Consider the following 27,198-nt stretch of genomic DNA (forward strand, 5'->3'; position numbering starts at 1 on the left):
TGCCATTTCTTTTGACCAACAAGGATTTGGGCAGAAATAGGGCAGTAAAGTGGGCATAGGTCCCAGATGTCATCATTTTGAATAAGTAGCTGGTGTCCTGCAAGGGTTAAACAGCGTTGGTCAAAAAATGTTACACTTGGAATCCACACAGGGGGGTCAGATACATATGACCCACTTGCCATTTCTTTTGACCAACAAGGATTTGGGCAGTAATAGGGCAGTAAAGTGGGCATGGGTCCCAGAATCATGATTTTGAATAAGTAGCTGGTGTCCTGCAAGGGTTAAACAGCGTTGGTCAAAAAATATTACACTGGAAACCCGCACAGGGGGGTCACTTACATATGACCCACTTGCCATTTCTTTTGACCAACAAGGATTTGGGCAGTAATAGGGCAGTAAAGTGGGCATGGGTCACAGATGTCATTATTTTGAATAAGTAGCTGGTGTCCTGCAAGGGTTAAACAGTGTTGCTCAAAACATATTACACTTGAAACCCACACAGGGGGGTTGCCTACATATGACCCACTTGCAATTTCTTTTGACCAACAATGATTTGGGCTGAAAATGGGCACAAAAATGGGCATGGGTCCCAGAATCATCATTTTGAATAAGTAGCTGGTGTTCTGCAAGGGTTAAACAGCGTTGGTCAACAAATATTACACTGGAAACCCGCACAGGGGGGTCACTTACATATCACCCACTTGCCATTTCCTTTGACCAACAAGGATTTGGGCAGAAATAGGGCAGTAAAGTGGGCATAGGTCCCAGATGTCATCATTTTGAATAAGTAGCTGGTGTTCTGCAAGGGTTTAACAGCGTTAGTCAAAAAATCTTACACTTGGAATCCACACAGGGGGGTCAGATACATATGACCCACTTGCCATTTCTTTTGACCAACAAGGATTTGGGCAGAAATAGGGCAGTAAAGGGGGCATAGGTCCCAGATGTCATCATTTTGAATAAGTAGCTGGTGTTCTGCAAGGGTTAAACAGCGTTGGTCAACAAATATTACACTGAAAACCCGCACTAGGGGGTCACTTACATATCACCCACTTGCCATTTCTTTTGACCAACAAGGATTTGGGCAGAAATAGGGCAGTAAAGTGGGCATAGGTCCCAGATGTCATCATTTGGAATAAGTAGCTGGTGTCCTGCAAGGGTTAAACAGCGTTGGTCAAAAAATGTTACACTGGAAACCCGCACAGGGGGGTCACTTATATATGACCCACTTGCCATTTCTTTTGACCAACAAGGATTTGGGCAGAAAATGGGCACAAATATGGGCATGGGTCCCAGATATCATTTTGAATAAGTAGCTGGTGTCCTGCAAGGGTTAAACAGCGTTGGTCAAAACATATTACACTGGAAACCCGCACAGGGGGGTCACTTACATATGACCCACTTACCATTTCTTTTGACCAACAAGGATTTGGGCAGTAATAGGGCAGTAAAGTGGGCATAGGTCCCAGATGTCATCATTTTGAATAAGTAGCTGGTGTCCTGCAAGGGTTAAACAGCGTTGGTCAAAAAATGTAACACTGGAAACCCGCACAGGGGGGTTGCCTACATATGACCCACTTGCAATTTCTTTTGACCAACAATGATTTGGGCTGAAAATGGGCACAAAAATGGGCATGGGTCCCAGAATCATCATTTTGAATAAGTAGCTGGCGTCCTGCAAGGGTTAAACAGCATTGGTCAACAAATATTACACTGAAAACCCGCACTAGGGGTCACTTACATATCACCCACTTGCCATTTCTTTTGACCAACAAGGATTTGGGCAGTAATAGGGCAGTAAAGTGGGCATGGGTCCCAGAATCATGATTTTGAATAAGTAGCTGGTGTCCTGCAAGGGTTAAACAGCGTTGGTCAACAAATATTACACTGGAAACTCGCACAGGGGGGTCACTTACATATCACCCACTTGCCATTTCTTTTGACCAACAAGGATTTGGGCAGAAATAGGGCACTAAAGTGGGCATGGGTCCCAGAATCATCATTTTGAATAAGTAGCTGGTGTTCTGCAAGGGTTAAACAGCGTTGGTCAACAAATATTACACTGGAAACCCGCACAGGGGGGTCACTTACATATGACCCACTTGCCATTTCTTTTGACCAACAAGGATTTGGGCAGAAATAGGGCAGTAAAGTGGGCATGGGTCCCAGAATCATGATTTTGAATAAGTAGCTGGTGTCCTGCAAGGGTTAAACAGTGTTGGTCAAAACATATTACACTTGAAACCCACACAGGGGGGTTGCCTACATATGACCCACTTGCAATTTCTTTTGACCGACAATGATTTGGGCAGAAAATGGGCACAAAAATGGGCATGGGTCCCCGAATCATCATTTTGAATAAGTAGCTGGTGTTCTGCAAGGGTTAAACAGCGTTGGTCAACAAATATTACACTGGAAACCCGCACAGGGGGGTCACTTACATATGACCCACTTGCCATTTCTTTTGACCAACAAGGATTTGGGCATAAATAGGGCACTAACGTGGGCATGGGTCCCAGAATCATCATTTTGAATAAGGAGCTGGTGTTCTGCAAGGGTTAAACAGCGTTGGTCAAAAAATCTTACACTTGGAATCCACACAGGGGGGTCAGATACATATGACACACTTGCCACTTCTTTTGACCAACAAGGATTTGGGCAGAAATAGGGCAGTAAAGTGGGCATGGGTCACAGATGACATCATTTTGAATAATTAGCTGGTGTCCTGCAAGGGTTAAACAGCGTTGGTCAAAACATATTACACTTGAAACCCACACAGGAAGGTTGCCTACATATGACCCACTTGCAATTTCTTTTGACCAACAATGATTTGGGCAGAAAATGGGCACAAAAATGGGCATGGGTCCCAGAATCATCATTTTGAATAAGTAGCTGGTGTTCTGCAAGGGTTAAACAGCGTTGGTCAAAAAATGTTACACTGGAAACCCGCACAGGGGGGTCACTTATATATGACCCACTTGCCATTTCTTTTGACCAACGAGGATTTGGGCAGAAATAGGGCAGTAAAGTGGGCATGGGTCCCAGAATCATCATTTTGAATAAGTAGCTGGTGTCCTGCAAGGGTTAAACAGCGTTGGTCAAAAAATATTACACTGGAAACCCGCACAGGGGGGTCACTTACATATGACCCACTTGACATTTCTTTTGACCAACAAGGATTTGGTCAGAAATAGGGCAGTAAAGTGGGCATAGGTCCCAGATGTCATCATTTTGAATAAGTAGCTGGTGTCCTGCAAGGGTTAAACAGCGTTGGTCAAAAAATGTTACACTTGGAATCCACACAGGGGGGTCAGATACATATGACCCACTTGCCATTTCTTTTGACCAACAAGGATTTGGGCAGTAATAGGGCAGTAAAGTGGGCATGGGTCACAGATGTCATCATTTTGAATAAGTAGCTGGTGTTCTGCAAGGGTTAAATAGCGTTGGTCAACAAATATTACACTGGAAACCCGCACAGGGGGGTAACTTACATATGACCCACTTGCCATTTCTTTTGACCAACAAGGATTTGGGCAGTAATAGGGCAGTAAAGTGGGCATGGGTCCCAGAATCATGATTTTGAATAAGTAGCTGGTGTCCTGCAAGGGTTAAACAGTGTTGGTCAAAACATATTACACTTGAAACCCACACAGGGGGGTTGCCTACATATGACCCACTTGCAATTTCTTTTGACCAACAATGATTTGGGCAGAAAATGGGCACAAAAATGGGCATGGGTCCCAGAATCATCATTTTGAATAAGTAGCTGGTGTCCTGCAAGGGTTAAACAGCATTGGTCAAAAAATATTACACTGGAAACCCGCACAGGGGGGTAACTTACATATGACCCACTTGCCATTTCTTTTGACCAACAAGGATTTGGGCAGTAATAGGGCAGTAAAGTGGGCATGGGTCACAGATGTCATTATTTTGAATAAGTAGCTGGTGTCCTGCAAGGGTTAAACATTGTTGGTCAAAACATATTACACTTGAAACCCACACAGGGGGGTTACCTACATATGACCCATTTGCAATTTCTTTTGACCAACAATGATTTGGGCAGAAAATGGGCACAAAAATGGGCATGGGTCCCAGAATCATCATTTTGAATAAGTAGCTGGTGTTCTACAATGGTTAAACAGCGTTGGTCAACAAATATTACACTGAAAACCCGCACTAGGGGGTAACTTACATATCACCCACTTGCCATTTCTTTTGACCAACAAGGATTTGGGCAGAAATTGGGCACTAAAGTGGGCATGGGTCCCAGAATCATCATTTTGAATAAGTAGCTGGTGTTCTGCAAGGGTTAAACAGCGTTGGTCAACAAATATTACACTGGAAACCCGCACAGGGGGGTCACTTACATATGACCCACTTGCCATTTCTTTTGATCAACAAGGATTTGGGCAGAAATAGGGCAGTAAAGTGGGCATGGGTCCCAGAATCATGATTTTGAATAAGTAGCTGGTGTCCTGCAAGGGTTAAACAGCGTTGGTCAAAAAATATTACACTGGAAACCCGCACAGGGGGGTCATTAACATTTGACCCACTTGCCATTTCTTTTGACCAACAAGGATTTGGGCAGTAATAGGGCAGTAAAGTGGGCATGGGTCCCAGAATCATGATTTTGAATAAGTAGCTGGTGTCCTGCAAGGATTAAACAGCGTTGGTCAAAAAATATTACACTGGAAACCCGCACAGGGGGGTCACTTACATATGACCCACTTGCCATTTCTTTTGACCAACAAGGATTTGGGCAGTAATAGGGCAGTAAAGTGGGCATGGGTCACAGATGTCATTATTTTGAATAAGTAGCTGGTGTCCTGCAAGGGTTAAACAGTGTTGGTCAAAACATATTACACTTGAAACCCACACAGGGGGGTTGCCTACATATGACCCACTTGCAATTTCTTTTGACCAACAATGATTTGGGCAGAAAATGGGCACAAAAATTGGCATGGGTCCCAGATATCATTTTGAATAAGTAGCTGGTGTCCTGCAAGGGTTAAACAGCGTTGGTCAAAAAATATTACACTGGAAACCCGCACAGGGGGGTCACTTACATATGACCCACTTGCCATTTCTTTTGACCAACAAGGATTTGGGCAGAAATAGGGCAGTAAAGTGGGCATGGGTCCCAGAATCATGATTTTGAATAAGTAGCTGGTGTCCTGCAAGGGTTAAACAGCGTTGGTCAAAAAATATTACACTGGAAACCCGCACAGGGGGGTCAGATACATATGACCCACTTGCCATTTCTTTTGACCAACAAGGATTTGGTCAGAAATAGGGCAGTAATGTGGGCATGGGTCACAGATGTCATTATTTTGAATAAGTAGCTGGTGTCCTGCAAGGGTTTAACAGTGTTGGTCAAAACATATTACACTGGAAACCCACACAGGGGGGTTGCCTACATATGACCCACTTGCAATTTCTTTTGACCAACAATGATTTGGGCAGAAAATGGGCACAAAAATGGGCATGGGTCCCAGAATCATCATTTTGAATAAGTAGCTGGTGTTCTGCAAGGGTTAAACAGCGTTGGTCAACAAATATTACACTGGAAACCCGCACAGGGGGGTCACTTTCATATGACCCACTTGCCATTTCTTTTGACCAACAAGGATTTGGGCAGAAATAGGGCACTAAAGTGGGCATGGGTCCCAGAATCATCATTTTGAATAAGTAGCTGGTGTTCTGCAAGGGTTTAACAGCGTTAGTCAAAAAATCTTACACTTGGAATCCACACAGGGGGGTCAGATACATATGACCCACTTGCCATTTCTTTTGACCAACAAGGATTTGGGCAGAAATAGGGCAGTAAAGGGGGCATAGGTCCCAGATGTCATCATTTTGAATAAGTAGCTGGTGTTCTGCAAGGGTTAAACAGCGTTGGTCAACAAATATTACACTGGAAACCCGCACAGGGGGGTCACTTATATATGACCCACTTGCCATTTCTTTTGACCAACAAGGATTTGGGCAGAAAATGGGCACAAATATGGGCATGGGTCCCAGAATCATCATTTTGAATAAGTAGCTGGTGTTCTGCAAGGGTTAAACAGCATTGGTCAACAAATATTACACTGAAAACCCGCACTAGGGGTCACTTACATATGACCCACTTGCCATTTCTTTTGACCAACAAGGATTTGGGCAGAAATAGGGCAGTAAAGTGGGCATGGGTCCCAGAATCATCATTTTGAATAAGTAGCTGGTGTCCTGCAAGGGTTAAACAGCGTTGGTCAAAAAATATTACACTGGAAACCCGCACAGGGGGGTCACTTACATATGACCCACTTGCCATTTCTTTTGACCAACAAGGATTTGGGCAGAAATAGGGCAGTAAAGTGGGCATAGGTCCCAGATGTCATCATTTTGAATTAGTAGCTGGTGTCCTGCAAGGGTTAAACAGCGTTGGTCAAAAAATTTTACACTTGGAATCCACACAGGGGGGTCAGATACATATGACCCACTTGCCATTTCTTTTGACCAACAAGGATTTGGGCAGAAATAGGGCAGTAAAGTGGGCATGGGTCCCAGATGTCATCATTTTAAATAAGCAGCTGGTGTCCTGCAAGGGTTAAACAGCGTTGGTCAAAAAATGTTACACTGGAAACCCGCACAGGGGTGTCACTTACATATGACCCACTTGCCATTTCTTTTGAGCAACGCTGTTTAACCCTTGCAGGACACCAGCTACTTATTCAAAATGATGAAATCTGTGACCCATGCCCACTTTACTGCCCTATTACTGCCCAAATCCTTGTTGGTCAAAAGAAATGGCAAGTGGGTCATATGTAAATGACCCCCCTGTGCGGGTTTCCAGTGTAATATTTGTTGACCAACGCTGTTTAACCCTTGCAGAACACCAGCTACTTATTGAAAATGATGATTCTGGGACCCATGCCCATTTTTGTGCCCATTTTCTGCCCAAATCATTGTTGGTCAAAAGAAATTGCAAGTGGGTCATATGTAGGCAACCCCCCTGTGTGGGTTTCAAGTGTAATATGTTTTGACCAACACTGTTTAACCCTTGCAGGACACCAGCTACTTATTCAAAATAATGACATCTGTGACCCATGCCCACTTTACTGCCCTATTACTGCCCAAATCCTTGTTGGTCAAAAGAAATGGCAAGTGGGTCATATGTAAGTGACCCCCCTGTGCGGGTTTCCAGTGTAATATTTGTTGACCAACGCTATTTAACCCTTGCAGAACACCAGCTACTTATTCAAAATGATGATTCTGGGACCCATGCCCATTTTTGTGCCCATTTTCTGCCCAAATCATTGTTGGTCAAAAGAAATTGCAAGTGGGTCATATGTAGGCAACCCCCCCTGTGTGGGTTTCCAGTGTAATATGTTTTGACCAACGCTGTTTAACCCTTGCAGGACACCAGCTACTTATTCAAAATGATGACATCTGTGACCCATGCCCACTTTACTGCCCTATTACTGCCCAAATCCTTGTTGGTCAAAAGAAATGGCAAGTGGGTCATATGTATCTGACCCCCCTGTGTGGATTCCAAGTGTAACATTTTTTGACCAACGCTGTTTAACCCTTGCAGGACACCAGCTACTTATTCAAAATGATGACATCTGGGACCTATGCCCACTTTACTGCCCTATTTCTGACCAAATCCTTGTTGGTCAAAAGAAATGTCAAGTGGGTCATATGTAAGTGACCCCCCTGTGCGAGTTTCCAGTGTAATATTTTTTGACCAACGCTGTTTAACCCTTGCAGGACACCAGCTACTTATTCAAAATTATGATTCTGGGACCCATGCCCACTTTACTGCCCTATTTCTGCCCAAATCCTCGTTGGTCAAAAGAAATGGCAAGTGGGTGATATGTAAGTGACCCCCTAGTGCGGATTTTCAGTGTAATATTTGTTGACCAACGCTGTTTAACCCTTGCAGAACACCAGCTACTTATTCAAAATGATGATTCTGGGACCCATGCCCATTTTTGTGCCCATTTTGTGCCCAAATCATTGTTGGTCAAAAGAAATTGCAAGTGGGTCATATGTAGGCAACCTTCCTGTGTGGGTTTCAAGTGTAATATGTTTTGACCAACGCTGTTTAACCCTTGCAGGACACCAGCTAATTATTCAAAATGATGTCATCTGTGACCCATGCCCACTTTACTGCCCTATTTCTGCCCAAATCCTTGTTGGTCAAAAGAAGTGGCAAGTGGGTCATATGTATCTGACCCCCCTGTGTGGATTCCAAGTGTAAGATTTTTTGACCAACGCTGTTTAACCCTTGCAGGACACCAGCTACTTATTCAAAATGATGATTCTGGGACCCATGCCCACGTTAGTGCCCTATTTATGCCCAAATCCTTGTTGGTCAAAAGAAATGGCAAGTGGGTCATATGTAAGTGACCCCCCTGTGCGGGTTTCCAGTGTAATATTTGTTGACCAACGCTGTTTAACCCTTGCAGAACACCAGCTACTTATTCAAAATGATGATTCGGGGACCCATGCCCATTTTTGTGCCCATTTTCTGCCCAAATCATTGTCGGTCAAAAGAAATTGCAAGTGGGTCATATGTAGGCAACCCCCCTGTGTGGGTTTCAAGTGTAATATGTTTTGACCAACACTGTTTAACCCTTGCAGGACACCAGCTACTTATTCAAAATCATGATTCTGGGACCCATGCCCACTTTACTGCCCTATTTCTGCCCAAATCCTTGTTGGTCAAAAGAAATGGCAAGTGGGTCATATGTAAGTGACCCCCCTGTGCGGGTTTCCAGTGTAATATTTGTTGACCAACGCTGTTTAACCCTTGCAGAACACCAGCTACTTATTCAAAATGATGATTCTGGGACCCATGCCCACTTTAGTGCCCTATTTCTGCCCAAATCCTTGTTGGTCAAAAGAAATGGCAAGTGGGTGATATGTAAGTGACCCCCTAGTGTGGGTTTTCAGTGTAATATTTGTTGACCAACGCTGTTCAACCATTGTAGAACACCAACTACTTATTCAAAATGATGATTCTGGGACCCATGCCCATTTTTGTGCCCATTTTCTGCCCAAATCATTGTTGGTCAAAAGAAATTGCAAATGGGTCATATGTAGGCAACCCCCCTGTGTGGGTTTCAAGTGTAATATGTTTTGACCAACACTGTTTAACCCTTGCAGGACACCAGCTACTTATTCAAAATAATGACATCTGTGACCCATGCCCACTTTACTGCCCTATTACTGCCCAAATCCTTGTTGGTCAAAAGAAATGGCAAGTGGGTCATATGTATCTGACCCCCCTGTGTGGATTCCAAGTGTAACATTTTTTGACCAACGCTGTTTAACCCTTGCAGGACACCAGCTACTTATTCAAAATGATGACATCTGGGACCTATGCCCACTTTACTGCCCTATTTCTGCCCAAATCCTTGTTGGTCAAAAGAAATGGCAAGTGGGTCATATGTAAGTGACCCCCCTTTGCGGGTTTCCAGTGTAATATTTTTTGACCAACGCTGTTTAACCCTTGCAGGACACCAGCTACTTATTCAAAATGATGACATCTGGGACCTATGCCCACTTTACTGCCCTATTTCTGCCCAAATCCTTGTTGGTCAAAAGAAATGGCAAGTGGGTGATATGTAAGTGACCCCCTAGTGCAGGTTTTCAGTGTAATATTTGTTTACCAACGCTGTTTAACCCTTGCAGAACACCAGCTACTTATTCAAAATGATGATTCTGGGACCCATGCCCATTTTTTTGCCCATTTTCTGCCCAAATCATTGTTGGTCAAAAGAAATTGCAAGTGGGTCATATGTAGGCAACCTCCCTGTGTGGGTTTCAAGTGTAATATGTTTTGACCAACGCTGTTTAACCCTTGCAGGACACCAGCTACTTATTCAAAATGATGACATCTGTGACCCATGCCCACTTTACTGCCCTATTTCTGCCCAAATCCTTGTTGGTCAAAAGAAATGGCAAGTGGGTCATATGTATCTGACCCCCCCTGTGTGGATTCCAAGTGTAAGATTTTTTGACCAACGCTGTTTAACCCTTGCAGAACACCAGCTACTTATTCAAAATGATGATTCTGGGACCCATGCCCACGTTAGTGCCCTATTTATGCCCAAATCCTTGTTGGTCAAAAGAAATGGCAAGTGGGTCATATGTAAGTGACCCCCCTGTGCGGGTTTCCAGTGTAATATTTGTTGACCAACGCTGTTTAACCCTTGCAGAACACCAGCTACTTATTCAAAATGATGATTCTGGGACCCATGCCCACTTTACTGCCCTATTACTGCCCAAATCCTTGTTGGTCAAAAGAAATGGCAAGTGGGTCATATGTAAGTGACCCCCCTGTGTGGATTCCAAGTGTAACATTTTTTGACCAACGCTGTTTAACCCTTGCAGGACACCAGCTACTTATTCAAAATGATATCTGGGACCCATGCCCATTTTTGTGCCCATTTCTGCCCAAATCCTTGTTGGTCAAAAGAAATGGCAAGTGGGTCATATGTAAGTGACCCCCCTGTGCGGGTTTCCAGTGTAATATTTTTTGACCAACGATGTTTAACCCTTGCAGGACACCAGCTACTTATTCAAAATGATATCTGGGACCCATGCCCATTTTTGTGCCCATTTTCTGCCCAAATCATTGTTGGCCAAAAGAAATTGCAAGTGGGTCATATGTAGGCAACCCCCCTGTGTTGATTTCTGCAGTGAAATTTGTGGTCCATGATTCATTAACCCTTGTAAAGGTGATTTTTCTGAATAAGAAGCTGGAGCTCGAATAAGAAGCTGGAGCTCGAATAAGAAGCTGGAGCTCGAATAAGAAGCTGGCCGAATAAGAAGCCAACTTCAGCCTCGTGGTATATGTGCCATAACTGTGTTGCTTGGTATATACAGTATGTATACATTGTATGATATATATGGCATACATGTATGTATTGTATGGTATTTGTTTTAATATACATGCTCTTGGTAACAATATAAATAAAGCTGGCCATAAACTAGTCCAATTTGTCCACTTTTTACCGGATTCTGACTAAACCGAGTGAGAAATCAGGTGAAAAGTGGCCAAGTCGGATGTGTTTGACATCCGATCCAATGTGAAGTCCTATGCACGTTGGAGTTGGAACCTGCTGCAAGTTCGACCTCCAACCTAGCCAGACTCCTGGCAGTGGGGTAATGGGGGTTGCATGCAAAATATCACCTGCGAAAGGACCACGTGATATATCTGATCTTATAATGGTCTTATAAAATAAGCCTAGTAATTGTAGGTAATGTTTCTGTCTTCTTCAGGACGTTCGTTGCTGTGTGTAGTGTACAGCTATCTCAGAGCAGGGGGCTTTTAGGTCTCACCCAATCATCTTACTGTCCTGCAGTTTACACTTTTCATGTCTTAGTGGTTATGGGTTTTAGGGGCTCGGTCCTGCGCACCTACTCCGGCTGCCTTCAGATTATCACTAAGGTCACCCTCAGAACTTAGGGTTTGGCGGAAGTTTTGGAAGTTAGGTGTGGCAGTCGGGATTGACAGCGTCAGGAACTGGCGAAAAGGCGGCGCGGACCCGGGGGAGCTTTGTTAGAAGGGGATACGCGTGCGTCTCGTGCGTACGCATCCCCTTCCATCGGCTGGCGGTTGGCGATCTAGCCGTCAGCCCCTGCAATGATAAAGGCGCTCCATCTGAATGTTCATTCACTAAATCTGTCTATTACGGCGGAAAAATACTTTGTTATTTCTCTGTCTTCTATCTTGATAGATATTTTAGGATTGGACACTACATGGAACTGGCAGCTAAGTAAAATGACAGATCAGGAGAACAACAACAGCATATCGGCAAATCCATTCGCTGCTCTCTTTGGGTCTCTTGCAGAAGCCCGGCAGTTTGTTGCTGGGCAGAAGGAACAGCACCAACAGCAGACAGGTAATTGTAATAGTATAATATAAAGTGGAGAATTCCATTCATTGTGAGGGCCACACGGTGCTTTTGGATACATTGCGAGTATTAATGTCTCTCCCCCACATCGAGGTATGTAGGAAAGTAAGCAATGTTTGGCTACCATAATGAATAGGACTATGCACAGCTTAAATCCCTCCCAGCATACATTCAATTATATAAACAAATGGGGCGGATTCAGAATTGGATAGTTTCTGCGTATCTCAGGTGCACAACTGCAATTTTACACGTGTTTGCATATGACAATACTATTCTGAGTTGGTCAGGTATGTCTTTCACTGAAATTGGGCAGTGAGAGGCAAGAACTGGGCCATGACCGTGCCCTGACTTGTAGAATTTCCATGGTAGTGTTGGCACATGTATCTAAGCAATTCTGAGTTATGCGTACGGGGTAGGAAAGCCCCCTTCTGGTGGCTTGATGCTTTAAGTGTAGATTGGGATGATGACTTCCATAAAATCAATGGGCAGCAAAATTTACGGTTTTCTGACGCACAGACTCCTGCATTATCAGAATGGTATGTCACATTAGCATAAGGTAGTAAATCTGGCAACCAATCATATACTGTTATCTTCTAGAAGGTGCTAAATAGATAAGAAGATTCTGATTGGTTGCCCATAACATCATCCCATGTCAAAGAAGTAAATGTCCCCCTATGTGCGAGAAATTGTTAAGCTGCTCCATTACAATATTTTTATTCCTCACTGCATGTAACGAAAGTTATACAACTTGCATGTAGGATGCTTGTGGCGTGGGAAGGAGTCTTTGGCTTTAGACAGTCCAACTGGCACTGTAGCACAATGTACATAATGTAATGGTTCCATCACTAAGTTACACTGGCACAGCCATCTGGAAGTCACCTATAAAACTTTACCCCCCTAAGTACATCAGGACGGGTGATGGCTAAGAAGCATGGACTATATTAGGCCTTCATTTTATTCCTTGTCTGTTACCTGTAAGGTGCACCTTCCCAGTCTTGGTGCCCTAGGCTGCAGCCAAATCAGCCTATTGGTTTATAAATCAATGTCAGTGAGGACACTTGTATGAGTGAATTAGTTATCGCTTACAATATTGAGATAGGCATGCTTATTCTTACCAAATATTGTTCAAACTACAGAATATTTACTGTATATTGAACTTTTAGCAAATAAAGTATTAAAAAAAAAAAAAAAGGAAATCTGGCTGCCTGCAAAACAGTCACATTGTTTGCCACTCAAAATCATGCCAATACACTTTTGGCGATGAATATAATAGCCTCAGAGTTCTGGAGGTGCAGGAGTTTTGAGCTAGTCTGGCGAAGGATTTTTTTTTTTTAACCCTTTAAGTGCCTAGGGAATTTGTCAAAATAGGTGTGAAAATTGTATAGAAAACATTTTTATTCATCATTTTTTTACATATTTTATATTTGAATTTATTTAACAAATGGGAGCGACACTGGCATTTTTTACAGATATTTTGCGCATCTCTTAAATGTTGGCACTCAAAGGATTTAGCAGCAATTATTTACAAAGCAAAAACCAGGCTGCTTTTCCTTGTTCCGCAATCAGGAACGGAGCCTATTACATTTATTGCTTGGTGAAAATGATGTAGAAATATGGGAAACAGATAATGCTTAAAACAAAACTGCTTGTTTTTCAGGAATACAAACTTCATACAGCACTAACAAAGTTGCTCAGTTGGTGAAGAGGGTTTTTTTATTGGTCACTATAACGTTTCTCTCCACCTCTATAGACGATGGCGGGGAGAGTCAGGATGATTCTGACAACAGCGTTTCCGAAAGCCTGGACGACTGCGATGACTCTGTGGCAGAAATAAGCCGCTCATTTCGCTCTCAGCAGGAGATATGTGAGCAGTTGAACATTAACCACATGATTCAGCGAATCTTTCTGATCACGTTGGACAACAGTGAGTATGACTGTCTCAAGGCTGGCTAGACGTGTTCTAGTTCTAGATAAACCAATATTCAAAATAGCCTGAGGTGTATTTCTGTTTGTATCCCATACCCTTTCATTCTGTTTGCAAACTCTCATAGCAAAAGTAAGCTCAAGCGCTGTTACCTTTCATACTTGGGTATTTATTGATCTTAATGCTTTAGATAGTATTAAAAGTTGTTATTTTGTTTGGCAATTACAGACATTGGGGGTTATTCTGGTTTACTCCTTCTGGCAAATTCCTTCTTAGATGGACAAAACCGTGTGCACTGCAGGGGGGCAGATGCAGAGAGAAATAGATTTGGGTGAGTTATTTTGGGTGACATTCTATGGGATGAGATCTGCTTTTTTTGGCGTTAATAAGACCACAAAATGGCGATATCGCATTTTTCCATTAAATCGCCAATTTAATGGGATGCGCTAAGGGACTGAAATCGCATATTATGTGCGTTAAGGCATGCGGACCAAAAGTGCGAGAGTAATTCGCATTTTTATCGCATCCAGATGTTTTCGTACAGAAAACTATACAAATCGCTTATTTAATGCAATGCGCATTTGCACATCGCACTTTTTAGGGGTCTAATTAGCGCAACTATTTCAGACCAGGTTCTGTTTGGCGAAATAGCCAGAACCCTGCACAGATCGCAATGTTCTGTGCAGGGTTCTGCTGTAAAAAATAAAACAAAGGGTTAAAGCCGGGTACCACATGGGAGCAGCGCTGTCACCGGAGAGGATGCCAGGGACCAGGTGAGTTGGATTTCCTTCCTTAGGTACCCCTGGGGACTACCTCGGATCCCGGACCCCGGATTCTGCAGCCCAGGAGCCCCGTAACCCCAGGACCAGCCCCGGAACCAGGACCAAGGCCCCGGAACCGGACTCTTCTGCCCCGGAGCCCGGACCCAGGATCCAGGGACCGACCTACGGGCTCAAGGTAGGTAAGTATCAGTGTGTTTTGTGTGTATTAAACTTTTATTTTACAGTGTGTCAGTGTGTTTTTGTTAACTATTTTTTGTACTGCAGAACTACAAGTGCCAGCGGGCCCTTTAATGCCCCGCATGCTGGGACTTGTGGTTCTCCAAGTCCCAGCATGCGGGGTAGGCTTGCTGGGACTCATAGTTCGCCAGTAAAAAACAATAGTTTTATTCTTTTTTTACACAAGCCATCAGCTCGATGCCCACCGCCCAGGGGCATCAGGGACAGCCCCGGACTATCAGCATGGGCTGGTAAGTCCTGGAGGGGGGGGGACCCCTTCATTTGGGGGGGTCCCCACTACCCCAGGACCCCTGCCCATGCTGACCAGCCAGGGGGTTAATGCTTTGGCCGCGGTAGCTTATATAATAAGTTTCCCCCGGCTGTGGCATTACCCTGCTAGCTGGTTGTGTCCGGTGCTGGTTCTTAAAATACGGGGGACCCCTAGTCATTTTGTCCCCCGTATTTTGGGAACCAGCGCCGGACCTGGTGCTGGTTTCATGAAATGAAGGGGACCCCTATTTGTCGGGGAACCTGATTTTATGTCTCCAGCACCGGCTCAGTGAGCCCGGGGCTGGTTATGCTCGGGCGGGGGACCCCGCGCTCGTTTTTTTTTTTTGCGCTTTCCTGAAAACGTGCGATTTTCAGACATGAAAATCGCACATTTTCAGGACTAAAGACAGCGCACCAATTCGCCGCAAATCGCACCACTTCGCACTTTTCAGCCTCAAAAACGCATCACATTAAATATGCGAATTTTGACAGAAAAGTGCGATTTTCAAAAGTGCGATTTGCGGCGAAGTGGTGCGCAAATAAAACATGCGCATTTATGTCAACGCATAGAATGTCACCCTTTGTTTCTGTGCAGGGAAAATACTGGCTGCTTTATTTTTACACTGCAATATAGATCTCACTTTGAAGTAAAACCCCCCCCAAATCGAACTCTCTCTGCACAAGTTACATCTGCCCCACCTGCATCGTACATGGTTTTGTCCATCTAAGAAGGAAATTTCACCAGAAGGAGTGAACCAGAATAACCCCCATTGCCTTTTGCCTCAGTATTGAAACTACACTGTCTCCTACTGTAATTATCTCTAATGTCCATTATTGAATGTTTTATACAAAGTGGTATAAAATAGGTTCATTTCAAATAGGGAAACCATTTGTATTCAATGAAGAAGATCGCAACAGTTACAGAGGTTTTATGTGTTTTTTTGTTTCTTTTTTATACTTCCACAAAACAGTTTTACTTTATTCACCTGTGTGTTCAGTTAAAGCTTCGGTTGGGGAAGTTACATTTTGGGGGATGCCGTTATTAGGTCCACAGTGAAAAGGGCGACACACCAAAAAGGTTGACATGGTCAAAAATCGACACAAGTAAAAGGTCGACATGGAAAAGTTTTTCACAATTGTTTTTCATGAAAGTGACTTGATCATACTTTACCATGCCAGTGGTAAAGGAGAGGGAATAAAATAATGTGCCGAGCACAGCGGTATACTTATATGGTGGTAAGGTCGACATAGACACCCAAAAACCTCTTGTGGACCTTTCCCATGTCGACATTTTTCTTAATTACTTTTTTCTTGTGTCAGCCTTTTGACCTAATGCATCTCAACATTTTTGTGTGTCGACCGTTTGACTGTTGACCTAGACACTGTCGGCCATTCGACCCACAACCAAATTTTGAACATGGAGTAACCTTGACGACAGTCACTGTGTCATAACTGAGGGGTTTTGTTCCCGAAGCCCTCGGTGCTTCTGCTTGTGTTTTTTTTTTTTTTTAGATTTTTTTTTTTAGATTTTTTTTTTTTAAACACATATTAACATACATGAAATGGGTGCAGTAATGATTACAGGAGGATATGTATTATTATGGCATTGACAGTAGTATGCTTAACACAAAAAAAAAAACACAGAAACATCGTTGAATGGAGTAATCATTTGTAAGAATGCTATGGTATTTGCGAGGTGTGACTCCTGAGTATTCCAAGCAATAAGTTATAGTTGGAGGTGTGGGGGTTCTAGTTGGAGGAGAGCGAGGGATGAGAATGGGTAAGGAGGAATGAGGGAGTTAGGACAGAGGGGAAAGATAGTGAAAGGAAAAGTGTGGTTAAGGAAAGTGGGTAAAGAATCAGATATCTGAAGGTTTAGGGGTCCAGAGGAGCTGTCGACGGTCAATAGGGCAGTGTCATGGATATGGAGGCATTACAGGGTAGTCAACGGGGCTTCGGCTTGGAAGTGGGTTGTCCATGGTGACCATATTTTAATAAAGTTGAGGGAGGAATCATGCAAGATAGAGGTAATTCTTTCAATTTTATAGGTAGCCCAGGTAGAGTTGATGGCAGCAGTTATGGATGGAGGTGGGGGGGATTTCCAATGTGCAGCAATGAGGCATTTCGCCGCTCCTAGGATATGATTTATTAGTTTTTGAGTTGGTGGTGGGGTTTTAGGTATTGGTCTAAATAGTAGAGAGTAAAACGAAGATGGGGGCATTTGAGTTCTCGTGACTTGTTTGATCAGCTTGTGGACCTCCCTCCAGAAAGTTTGAATGGAAGGGCAGGACCACCAAACATGCAGAAAAGCTCCCCTTTGGCCACACATTCTCCAACAAGAGTCGGGGGATGTGGGGTAGATAATGTGCAGTCTGGTAGGGACCATGTACCATCGGAAGTATATTTTATATGCGTTTTCCTTGATTCGGACCGATATGGAGCTCTTTGCTACAGCCATCCTAATTTTAGACCAAGTAGCTGGACTTAAGGTTTCTCCCGTTTCTCTTTCCCAGACTAATTCATGGTCCTCTTTTTGCGGCTGATTATATGATAAGAGTCTTTGATATATGGTGGATATGAGCTTTTTGGTTAGGTGAGCATTTCTGCAAAGAGATTCAAATGTTGAGCGAGAAAGGAAAGGGACTGGTCGAGGGAGAGAGTTATAGAAGTGGCGAAGTTGTAGGTATTGATAGAATACATGGTTTGGGAGGGAAAATCTGGATTGCAGTGAAGCGAAATCAGGGGAGCAATGTCTAGTGGGAAAAGAACATTGTGTCGGGTCCAGAACTGGAAGGACTTGTGATCCATGCCGGGGGTAAAAGTTGGATTATTCCAGATAGGGATCAGTAGGGGGTGGAGTGAACGTAGTTTGTAAGTCTAAACGCTAAGATCCCAAATGCGTAATGTATGTCGGGTAGTGGGGAGAAGAGAGCTTCTGCTTGTGTTTATCACTGATATAAAGGGCAATGCTGTTACCAGGAAGACACAGTGTTATGTTTCTCATATCACAGGTGACCCCAGTCAGAAGAGCGAGAATGGCCTACCTCTGCGCTGTGTGTACCTGGAGGAGATGGGTTCAGAACTGGATGGGCAGGACTGGTTGGACATGGATAATGTGGAACAGGTACACCCAGTATACTATGCATGTGTTATGTCCAATACCAGAGGTGGCATTGTTACAGTAAGCCCCTAGAGAATGTGTATCACCGAATTTACCTAATAACTGGACTAGGGATGTTTAAGGTGTGTCCACAGTGGGTTAATGTGTTTGCCGATAGATGGCGTGGCGTTTTTCCCAGTTGCAAATGTGTGGTAAATGTTTTCGCCTCAGTTTCTTCATTTCTGTAAAGTTGTTTTGCGCGGTTGGATGCATGATGGATTCCTCCAGATCAGCACATTTATCAAAGGATGAAAGCGGTGTAGGTAGAGCAGTGGCTCGCGTGGTGCGTTATTTGGGAATTAGATGCTTCACAGCCGAAATCCTAGCAGGGTTGGTGACAACGTTCGTCTACCCAGGCCGTGGCAAGTCCGAGAAGCTTTTGCTTCCCGCCTTATAATGCTGACACCACCACCGGAATATGTCTCGCCTTGTGAGACACTGCTCTCCGTACATCACCTTCATCCTGCGATACATCTCTGAAGCATGCTCGCCTTCTGCGTGAGTAAATTGGATAACCGCCCTTTGCGCTGATCTGGAGGAATCCATCATGCATCCGACCGCGCAAATCAACTTTCCAAGAATGAAGAAACTAAGGCGAAGCCATTTACTACACATGTGCAACTGGGGAAAACTCCACTCCATCTATCGGCAAACACATTAACCCGCTGCGAATTAGATACAACGCCGCTACAGCAAAAGTCTCCTTTCTATTTGGGCACACCTTATATTTATGAAACATAAATTTGTAGATTGAAACAATACTAATTCTAGTTTGTTTCAATAGATGTTCTAAATAGGTATCATTTGTTTGTGTAGTTATGTCGCCATTTAACACTCTTTCAGGCTGTATTCACGCGGCTCCTTCTCCCGGAACCTGGGAAATATCTAATCTGCATGACCCCCGCCGGAGTCCCCAATCTGTCCGCAGATAGAGATGCAGGGGAGAAGCACATCATCCCATTCCTGTTTTCCTGCTTCCAGAGAGCCAAGAAAGAGGTGAGATTACTTCTGCGGTACGAGCAGCCACTCTGCTCCTCACCTTGATGTGCCACCTGCGTCCTTTCCTCTTCTCATCTGTAACATTAAGACGTGACTGTGTCTCTGCAGGTCACTAAAGTGCCAGAGAATCTACTACCATATGCAGTACGCTGCAAAACGTTAGCCGTATCTAACACACGTACTGTGCTGCTTACCCCAGAGATCTATCAGGGGCAAGATGTCCCAGCTCAGGTGGTGGACCTTATGCTTGAGGGACTCCGAGGAGCAAGTGAGTGCTGTAGTCTTTTGTACCACAGGCTAAGCTTACAGGGTATATGGCTGCATTGCTAAGTGTATCTTTGTTTTGCTGTGCTGCAGCAGGATAGATAAAGATCGAGTTATTTCATTTGCAGCACTTGATTTGTTTGCAATGTTTTGCATTCCTGTTATTCATCATCATCCTAATGGATAACTCTACAGGTAAACGTTCTCAGTGCGAAAATGAAAACTTCTCTTACATCCTATCTAGGAGACACTGATTTTAGATTAGGGACCTGATTGTAATTCGCACTAGGGACCGATGTTTCTACACTGCGCATGTTCGCATATGCTCAGGGCTGCTGTGCGGGTGCCTTCGGGGACATGAATAGTCACTGTGGCACTCACGCGGGGCGTGGGGGCGTACGCATGGGGATGCCCAGCATATCCTGGGCATACCCACAAAAACACTGGATACCACCAGAGATTGCTGGGTGTCCCCATGCGAACGCAGGCAGGCAGCTGCCCGCCCAGTTCTCAGACCACATGCCACAGGTCTAAAGCTGTGTACACACGGGGGCGATAGGGGCTGAAATCGCTGGGAATATGGTCGCTGAGCGACCATATTGCCAGTGATTGGAGTGTGCACCAGCGATAAATCGCCGGTTGCGCGCTCCCGTTTTCAGCCCCTGAATGGTCGCTGGTCGGAGGAACATGCTCCTCCGACCAGCGACATCCCCTGCCTCTTCACCCAGCAGTGTTTACATTTTCATCTGCGACCATCTCTGGTTGCAGATGAAAACGGGACACGGGGCAATATGATTGCTGAGCAATATATTGCTAGCAATATATTGCCAGCGATCATATTGCCCCGTGTGTACGCACCTTAAGTCAGCCTAGACTTAATAAGATTTGCGAGCAGGGGAAAAACAATCATTACATGATTTTTGCTCCCATACGCTACCTTGCGAATTCAAAACATCCATTCACAAAGCACCGGGGATGTGCGGACCATGGTGGGGGGTGGGCATTCGCATGCCCGGCGATGGTGTTTGAAGGCTCACTAAGCAGCAAATTTTCTCCGCTTTTTGAGTCAATTAGAATCTCCCCCCTAAGTGCCTTTGGAGATAGGCTCACATTATTTATTATACTGGACTTTGGGTGCTTTGGGCTTTTTTGTCCAGGAGCTGCTATGTTGCTTTCTCTAATGAGACTGCCAGCGCCAGTCTCCAGTTACCATTTGGTTGCAGTCTTTTTCCCTTGGCAGGGGCTCATAGAGGGATCATTAGGCATTCTGGAAGTCCCCAGGGACTGCACTACGATAGGCTCTTTTGAAGATGGGATGTTGCCCATAGCAACCAATCAGAATCGACTTCTTATTTATTTAGCACCTTCTAGAAGATGATTGATAGAATCTGATTGGTTGCTCAAAGCAACATACCTTCTTCAATAGATCGCCCATCTTAGTAAATAAACCCCTATATGTTAATGCGATGATTACTTTGTGTTCTAGAAGTCTATAGAGCCGCATCATTGTGCGTGAGTAAAAACCCTTTCTGCTGTATGTGTTTTGGAATATGGTTCGTCCCCTGTACCGCTTTGGTCATCCTGGAAATTCTTGTCTTTCAGATTTTGATGAAGTAGTGGAGTTCCTGGAGGAGGTCATTGAGTCTCTCCTGGCAGATGAGGAAGTGCAGCCCTTTAGTGAAGTTTTCCACCCTGTGTTTGATGTCCTCCTGGAACGCGTCAGGGACTTGGACCTGTGCCAGATGCTGCTCTACACTTATCTGGACCTTCTCCTCTACTGCTCCCGACAGAAGGACATCGCTAAGGTGACCAGAGTGACATAGAAGTAGATTACAATATATTGACTCAGGCACTTAGGCTTGGCATTGGTTGCTTTGTTGGATACTTGTTTCCTAGCACGGCCACAAAGATCATGATCGTGGGCATCGTGAGGAAAAATCGATTTCCCCATAGGGAACAATGTTAAATGCCTCAATTTAGCCGCGATGCCCCCGATTTCCCATAGGAAACAATGTTAAATGGGTCAATTTACCCAAATCATCATAGGGAACAATGGTAAATGGCCCAGAAACCCCCCAAAACACCCCTGAACAGTGAAATGTCCCCCCAAAAGTATTTTACGCCACCCCACGATCAACGTGAACCCGAAGCGTGGCGAGCGGCGGCGGTACGCGTCCTCCGACCTTTTCATACCCCCACTATCCACGTCGGCGTGGAGTTGAGAATAGAATAGTGTGGCGAGCGCAGCGAGCCACCGAGCCCGAAGCGTGGAGAGGGGACGCGGATACCTGTGAAGCCCGCGAAGGGAAGCATTTACCTGTGAAGGTATCCGCGTCCCCTCGCGGGGCTCGCTGCGCTCGCCACGCTTCGGGCTCGGTGGCTCGCTGCGCTCGCCACACTATTCTATTCTCAACTCCACGCCGACGTGGATAGTGGGGGTATGAAAAGGTCGGAGGACGCGTACCGCCGCCCCTCGCGGGCTCGCTGCGCTCGCCACGCTTCGGGTTCACGTTGATCGTGGGGTGGCGTAAAATACTTTTGGGGGGACATTTCACTGTTCAGGGGTGTTTTGGGGGGTTTATGGGCCATTTACCATTGTTCCCTATGATGATTTGGGTAAATTGACCCATTTAACATTGTTTCCTATGGGAAATCGGAGGCATCGCGGCTAAATTGAGGCATTTAACATTGTTCCCTATGGGGAAATCGCGGGCATCGCGTCTGGACCATTTAAGCCTTTTTTAGCCGCATACGACGCGACCGACCCGATTTTGACTGTTTTCAATGCATTTCAATGGGAAAATCGGGGGCGTCGCGTCGGTCGCGTCGTATACCACTAAAAATGACACCCGATGCCCGCGATTGTGGCCGTGCTAGGAAACAAGTACCCTTTGTTGTTTTTACAATGCTTTGATGTCTACATATACAGGCAGCCGTGTGCTTACCTGCTAATCTGTCTAAAACTATCTCCAACCTGTCCTCTATAAAGCAGAGCAGGCTATCCACTTATATTTCTGTGTTCCATATCTGATGTGTGGTTAAGTCATCTTATAGATCAGGAATGGGAAACCTTCATCCCTCCCACTCTTGATAAACTGCGCATCCCAGCATGCCCTGCAACAGTTTTAGCATAGATAAATTGCAAAGCTGTAGCAGGGCATGCTGGGATGTGTAGTTTAACTGCTGGAGGGCCAAAGGTTCCACATTCCTACTATACATAATCGTTTTACACACAGCAGGTACATTACATATATATCGCTGTTATCTTGGGCAGTAAAGAAAAAACCTTTTCTTTCCTTTTGCAGGTTTTCGTGAACTATATTCAGCCTCAGGACCCAAATAATGGGCACCAATATCAGAAGACCTTGCTGGGTGCCATCCTCAGCATCTCCTGCATATTGCGCACCCCAGGGGTGGTGGAAAATCATGGCTACTTTGTGAACCCATCGCGCTCTAGTCCCCAGGAGATTAAAGTGCAGGAATCTAACATCCATCAGGTGATCTGGTCCTTCTAGTGCACTTCGCTTTATCCACTCATTCCCGCATTGTATAAGTCTGTGCTAACAATACTTAGTCTTCCATTTTTTTGCTCAGTTCATGGCTCAGTTCCACGAGAAAATCTACCAGATTCTGAAGAACCTTCTGCAGCTGTCCCCAGAGACCAAGCACCTCATCTTGTCCTGGCTGGGGAACTGTCTGCATGCCAACGCTGGGCGTGCTAAAATCTGGGCCAACCAGGTCCCGGAGATCTTCCTGCAGACGTATGCTTCGGACAGCTTCTTTCTGAACTTGGGAGCAGCTCTGCTACGTCTGTGCCAGCCGTTTTGTAAATCAAAGTCTGCCCGTTTGCTGACGTTCAATCCCACGTACTGTGCTCTGAGGGAACTCAACGAAGAGGAGCGTAAGAGCCGGAATGTGCACATGAAGGGTGAGCAGAAAACCCATTTTTATTTTATGGGGTTTTTAGAAATATTTTTGTAAAAGTTACAATTAATATTATTAATACTTGTTATTAAGTATTCTGGCATTATTTAAGGCTTCAATCTCAACACTAAACATGTAACACCCTTTACGGTAACATTTCACCATGTTATTTCTGTAGCCTGTTCTTCAGCAGGCCTTTATTTGAGACTGAGGTACATATTTTTTATGAGAGCTAAAACCTGATCTGTATCATGATCTGCTCTAGTCTTTATCTCTACATTATCTCTAATACCGCTTAAAGAACGCAAATGCAGAGTCGCACCAGGACTTTAAAGTGGTTCAGTCCCGGTGCGACCCTGCATTTTAGTCCGTTTAGAACTCCTCAATGAACCGGCAATTTTGCCGGTTCGCTGACAACATGCGGGGGTGGGGAAGAGCGGCAGAGCGTCATCGGAGGAAGGGGAGGCAGCGCTTAGACTTGGCGCTGCTCCAAGCACTGCCTCCTCCATTGGTGTGAACGGAAAACGGGTCTCTTGACCTGATTAGCCCATTCACACCCCGAAGCAACACAGCAACAAACCTATAAGAACCCTTCTTTTTTTTTTACCGGTTTGTATTGCCTTGTTGCTACCGGTTTGCGGGACCTGGTAACCCCTTTCACATCGCACCAATTACTGGGTAGAAACGGCAAGAAACCGGCATGAACACCTTAATTAGGTGCGATGTGAAAGGGGAATTATATTGAGGCAGGGTACACAATACACAATTATCTATCAGATGATTTGTTAAGTTGGAATACAGAAATGAGATGACTGTTGACCATTTGCTTTCAAACACTGGAAAACATCCAAAAATGGTTGTTCGGACAAACTGGTTAAACTGAACAAATTAGGTCAGATGCACTAAGCTTCAAAAAGTGATAAACAACCAACCAATCAGCTCCTGCTTGACCTTTTTCAAACCCAGCCTGTAACATGACAGGTAGGAGTTGATTGGCTATCACTAGAGACAGGATTATATGCAACATAAAAAGCTTGAAATATGCATGCAAATATGCATGAAAAATACTTAAAATATGCATGAAAAGTGTTAAAATATGCTAAATTAAATAATAAAAAAGTACTTTTTAACTTATTTATTTAAAAATCTGCACACAATTAGTTGCAAATAAACCTCAAAAATAGGCCCACAGCATCTGCAGATGTCTAGTGCTGTACACAGGATTTTTTTTCCTGGCTGCTACAGCATACTGCAGCATCCTAGGCTCTTCTTGCTTCAACTACACGGAACCTCATCTCCAGCGCCGATGGATCAAATGTCAGCATAGCGTGTGAGGGCTGTGCAGTGGAAGGCTTCCTCCCTGCGCTGCATACTCACTGTGACACGGCATTTCCTCCACGCCGCGTGATGTCACAACCCTTCCGCCTGCCTCCTCTGCTGCAGAAGTCTGTCTCTTGGTGTAAAGTCCCAGGCCAGGGGCAGGCAAAGGTTCAGGAGCTTTGTAATGGCATCCGCCCCGACTGACTTTTATCAACATGGATTGGCAGGCTAGAGCAGTGTCAGACATAGCGTATATCCAAGGTTCCCCACACTGCGCACATATTGCCACAGCCTGCACACTCTACCACTTCCTGGCCAGCAGCAGCAGGGCAAAGCAGTGCTGTAACTCACGGGTGGGAAGAGGACGGGGCCTAAAATATGCACCATCACTAGATTTTAGGTAAAATATGCAATAACCAGTGAGAATGGGCAAAATATGCAAATGCATATGCAAATATGCAAATGCATATAATCCTGTCTCTAGCTATCACTCTCTATTTTATCACTTTTTGAAGCTTAGTGCATCTGGCCCTAAATCAATTTGAACAATTGTTATTGTCCGATTTTCCAGCGTATGGAAGCGAATCGTCAGTTGTCATTTGCTCCCTACTAGATTTTCATGTCTGCCAGCCAGATTGGACAGATGATGTGACCGATAATTGTTTAGTGTGTACCCGTCTTTATAACCAATCGCTGCCTTTTCTCGTCCCTCCATACAGGACTGGACAAAGAAACCTGTCTGATTCCAGCTGCTGATGACCAGCAACCAGATTTTCTTCCGAATTTCAACTTGGTGACTGAGAATCTGGTTCTGACACAATACACGTTACATCTAGGCTTTCACAGGTACGTGATACCCGCTGTATGTACACCAGGTGCTCCAACGGGATGCGGCCAATATGCCGGCGGTCGAAATACAGACACCGAAATCCCGACCGCCGCAATGCCGGCACTTTGTCCCTCTATGGGTGTCAACAACACCCATAGAGAAAGAATAGAATAGTGTGCCGGGAGTAGCGAGGCACCGGGCCTGCTGCGTGGCGAGCTCATTTCCCATTGTGTAGGCCGCTTTGTATAAATAAATAATCCAGTCTGGGGTATACTTGTGATGACAAATATATTCATTGCTGTTACTGGTGTTGGTGAACTCGAGCTCCAAATGAAAGCTGATAAGGTCCATGGTTTTATGGTAAAGGGGGCGTGACCGTTGTGGAAGGCCCCTGTTTTAATCATTCTCTGGGGGACATTCTGGTTGACTTGCAAAGCTACGAATTTCACAGCTTTGTGAGCCAACTAAACACCACACAAACGCCCACTCGCACGGCGAATATCCCCGCACACATGGAGGTTTTGAATAAACATCCCTTTGCAGCCTTGTGTGCAGGGCTGAAATTATTCGATGGTCACCGACCACCACTGATTTTGAAAGCACCCGCAAATCTAAGTCACTCTCTAGGGACTCAGATTCGCGCCACCCCAATATGGAAACAGGACGGGCAGCTGACATTCGGTGATGTCAGCTGCCGGCACCTGCGTCACGGACGATTTACCATGGGAACGCCTAGTGTTTTCATGGGTTACGCCCATGAAATGCTGGACATTCCCATGGGCGTGAGCTGTGCCCGCCACCCCACACTCCCACATTGCTCCGTGTGAAAAGGCCGGTGGCTATAAAAGTTGCCGCATCCATTCGCAAACAGAGCCTCCACATGCGAATTAATGCTTATGATCATGCGCAGTAGCAAAACATTTCTCTACTAGCTTTTTCTAGCATAGCATCGCATCGCATGCACATCGTATGCACAAGGCATACGATGCAATGCTATGTGTGCTAGTTAAGCCCACAACGCACGCCGGGATCGGTGCGTGTGTGGGCTCCATTAGTTGATCAGGTCTCTTTACTAATTCCTATAAAGCATTGTGGACACAAGTTAATTTTTGTTTTGTAAATGTATTTTTTCTGACGCTGCTTCTGTAAGATTGGTGTACACAGATAAAGTAAGGTCTATAATTCACCTTCTAGTTCTGGAGCTGGTTGTACTCAGGTTTGTCTCCCATATGATTTCTCCAGGTTGCATGAGCAGATGGTGAAGGTGAACCAGAGCTTGCACAGACTACAAGGGGCATGGCGCGATGCCCAGCAGAGTGGCAGCGCCGGCGCGGAGAACCTACGAGAACAGTTTGAACGGCTTATGACAATCTATCTGTGCTTGAAGGCAGCCTTAAGCGAGCCCCAGTGCCTACAGAACTGCCTGCAGCTGCAGCTCTCTACCGCGCTACTGTTAGTGCAGATTGCTTTGGGGAACCGAGGCACAGAACCATTGCCACTTACCTTTCCTGTGCCCGATGTACAGCACAGCGCCCTCGCATACGTACCAGGTACCAGACTACACTGAATTAACATTTTAGTAACCTTCATCTTACAGAAAA

The 27,198-nt window shown here is 44.9% G+C and overlaps 1 protein-coding gene across 2 annotated transcripts in view; it reads left to right on the forward strand.

Moving 5' to 3' along the window:
* Positions 1-27,198, forward strand: part of UBE4A (ubiquitination factor E4A) — a 36,181-nt gene that overhangs the window by 1,262 nt on the left and 7,721 nt on the right. For both annotated transcript variants that reach the window (XM_083163119.1, XM_083163120.1), the window contains exons 2-11: positions 11,733-11,897; positions 13,660-13,833; positions 18,113-18,225; positions 19,105-19,257; positions 19,369-19,528; positions 21,127-21,329; positions 22,830-23,021; positions 23,119-23,452; positions 25,488-25,614; positions 26,840-27,147. In XM_083163119.1, coding sequence (XP_083019245.1) covers positions 11,777-11,897; positions 13,660-13,833; positions 18,113-18,225; positions 19,105-19,257; positions 19,369-19,528; positions 21,127-21,329; positions 22,830-23,021; positions 23,119-23,452; positions 25,488-25,614; positions 26,840-27,147 — 1,885 coding nt within the window. In that variant the 5' untranslated portion in view covers positions 11,733-11,776. The remainder of the gene's footprint in view (positions 1-11,732; positions 11,898-13,659; positions 13,834-18,112; positions 18,226-19,104; positions 19,258-19,368; positions 19,529-21,126; positions 21,330-22,829; positions 23,022-23,118; positions 23,453-25,487; positions 25,615-26,839; positions 27,148-27,198) is intronic.

This window comes from Crinia signifera, chromosome 19, assembly GCF_055691185.1.
Source record: "Crinia signifera chromosome 19, ASM5569118v1, whole genome shotgun sequence".
Taxonomy (NCBI): Eukaryota; Metazoa; Chordata; class Amphibia; order Anura; family Myobatrachidae; genus Crinia; species Crinia signifera.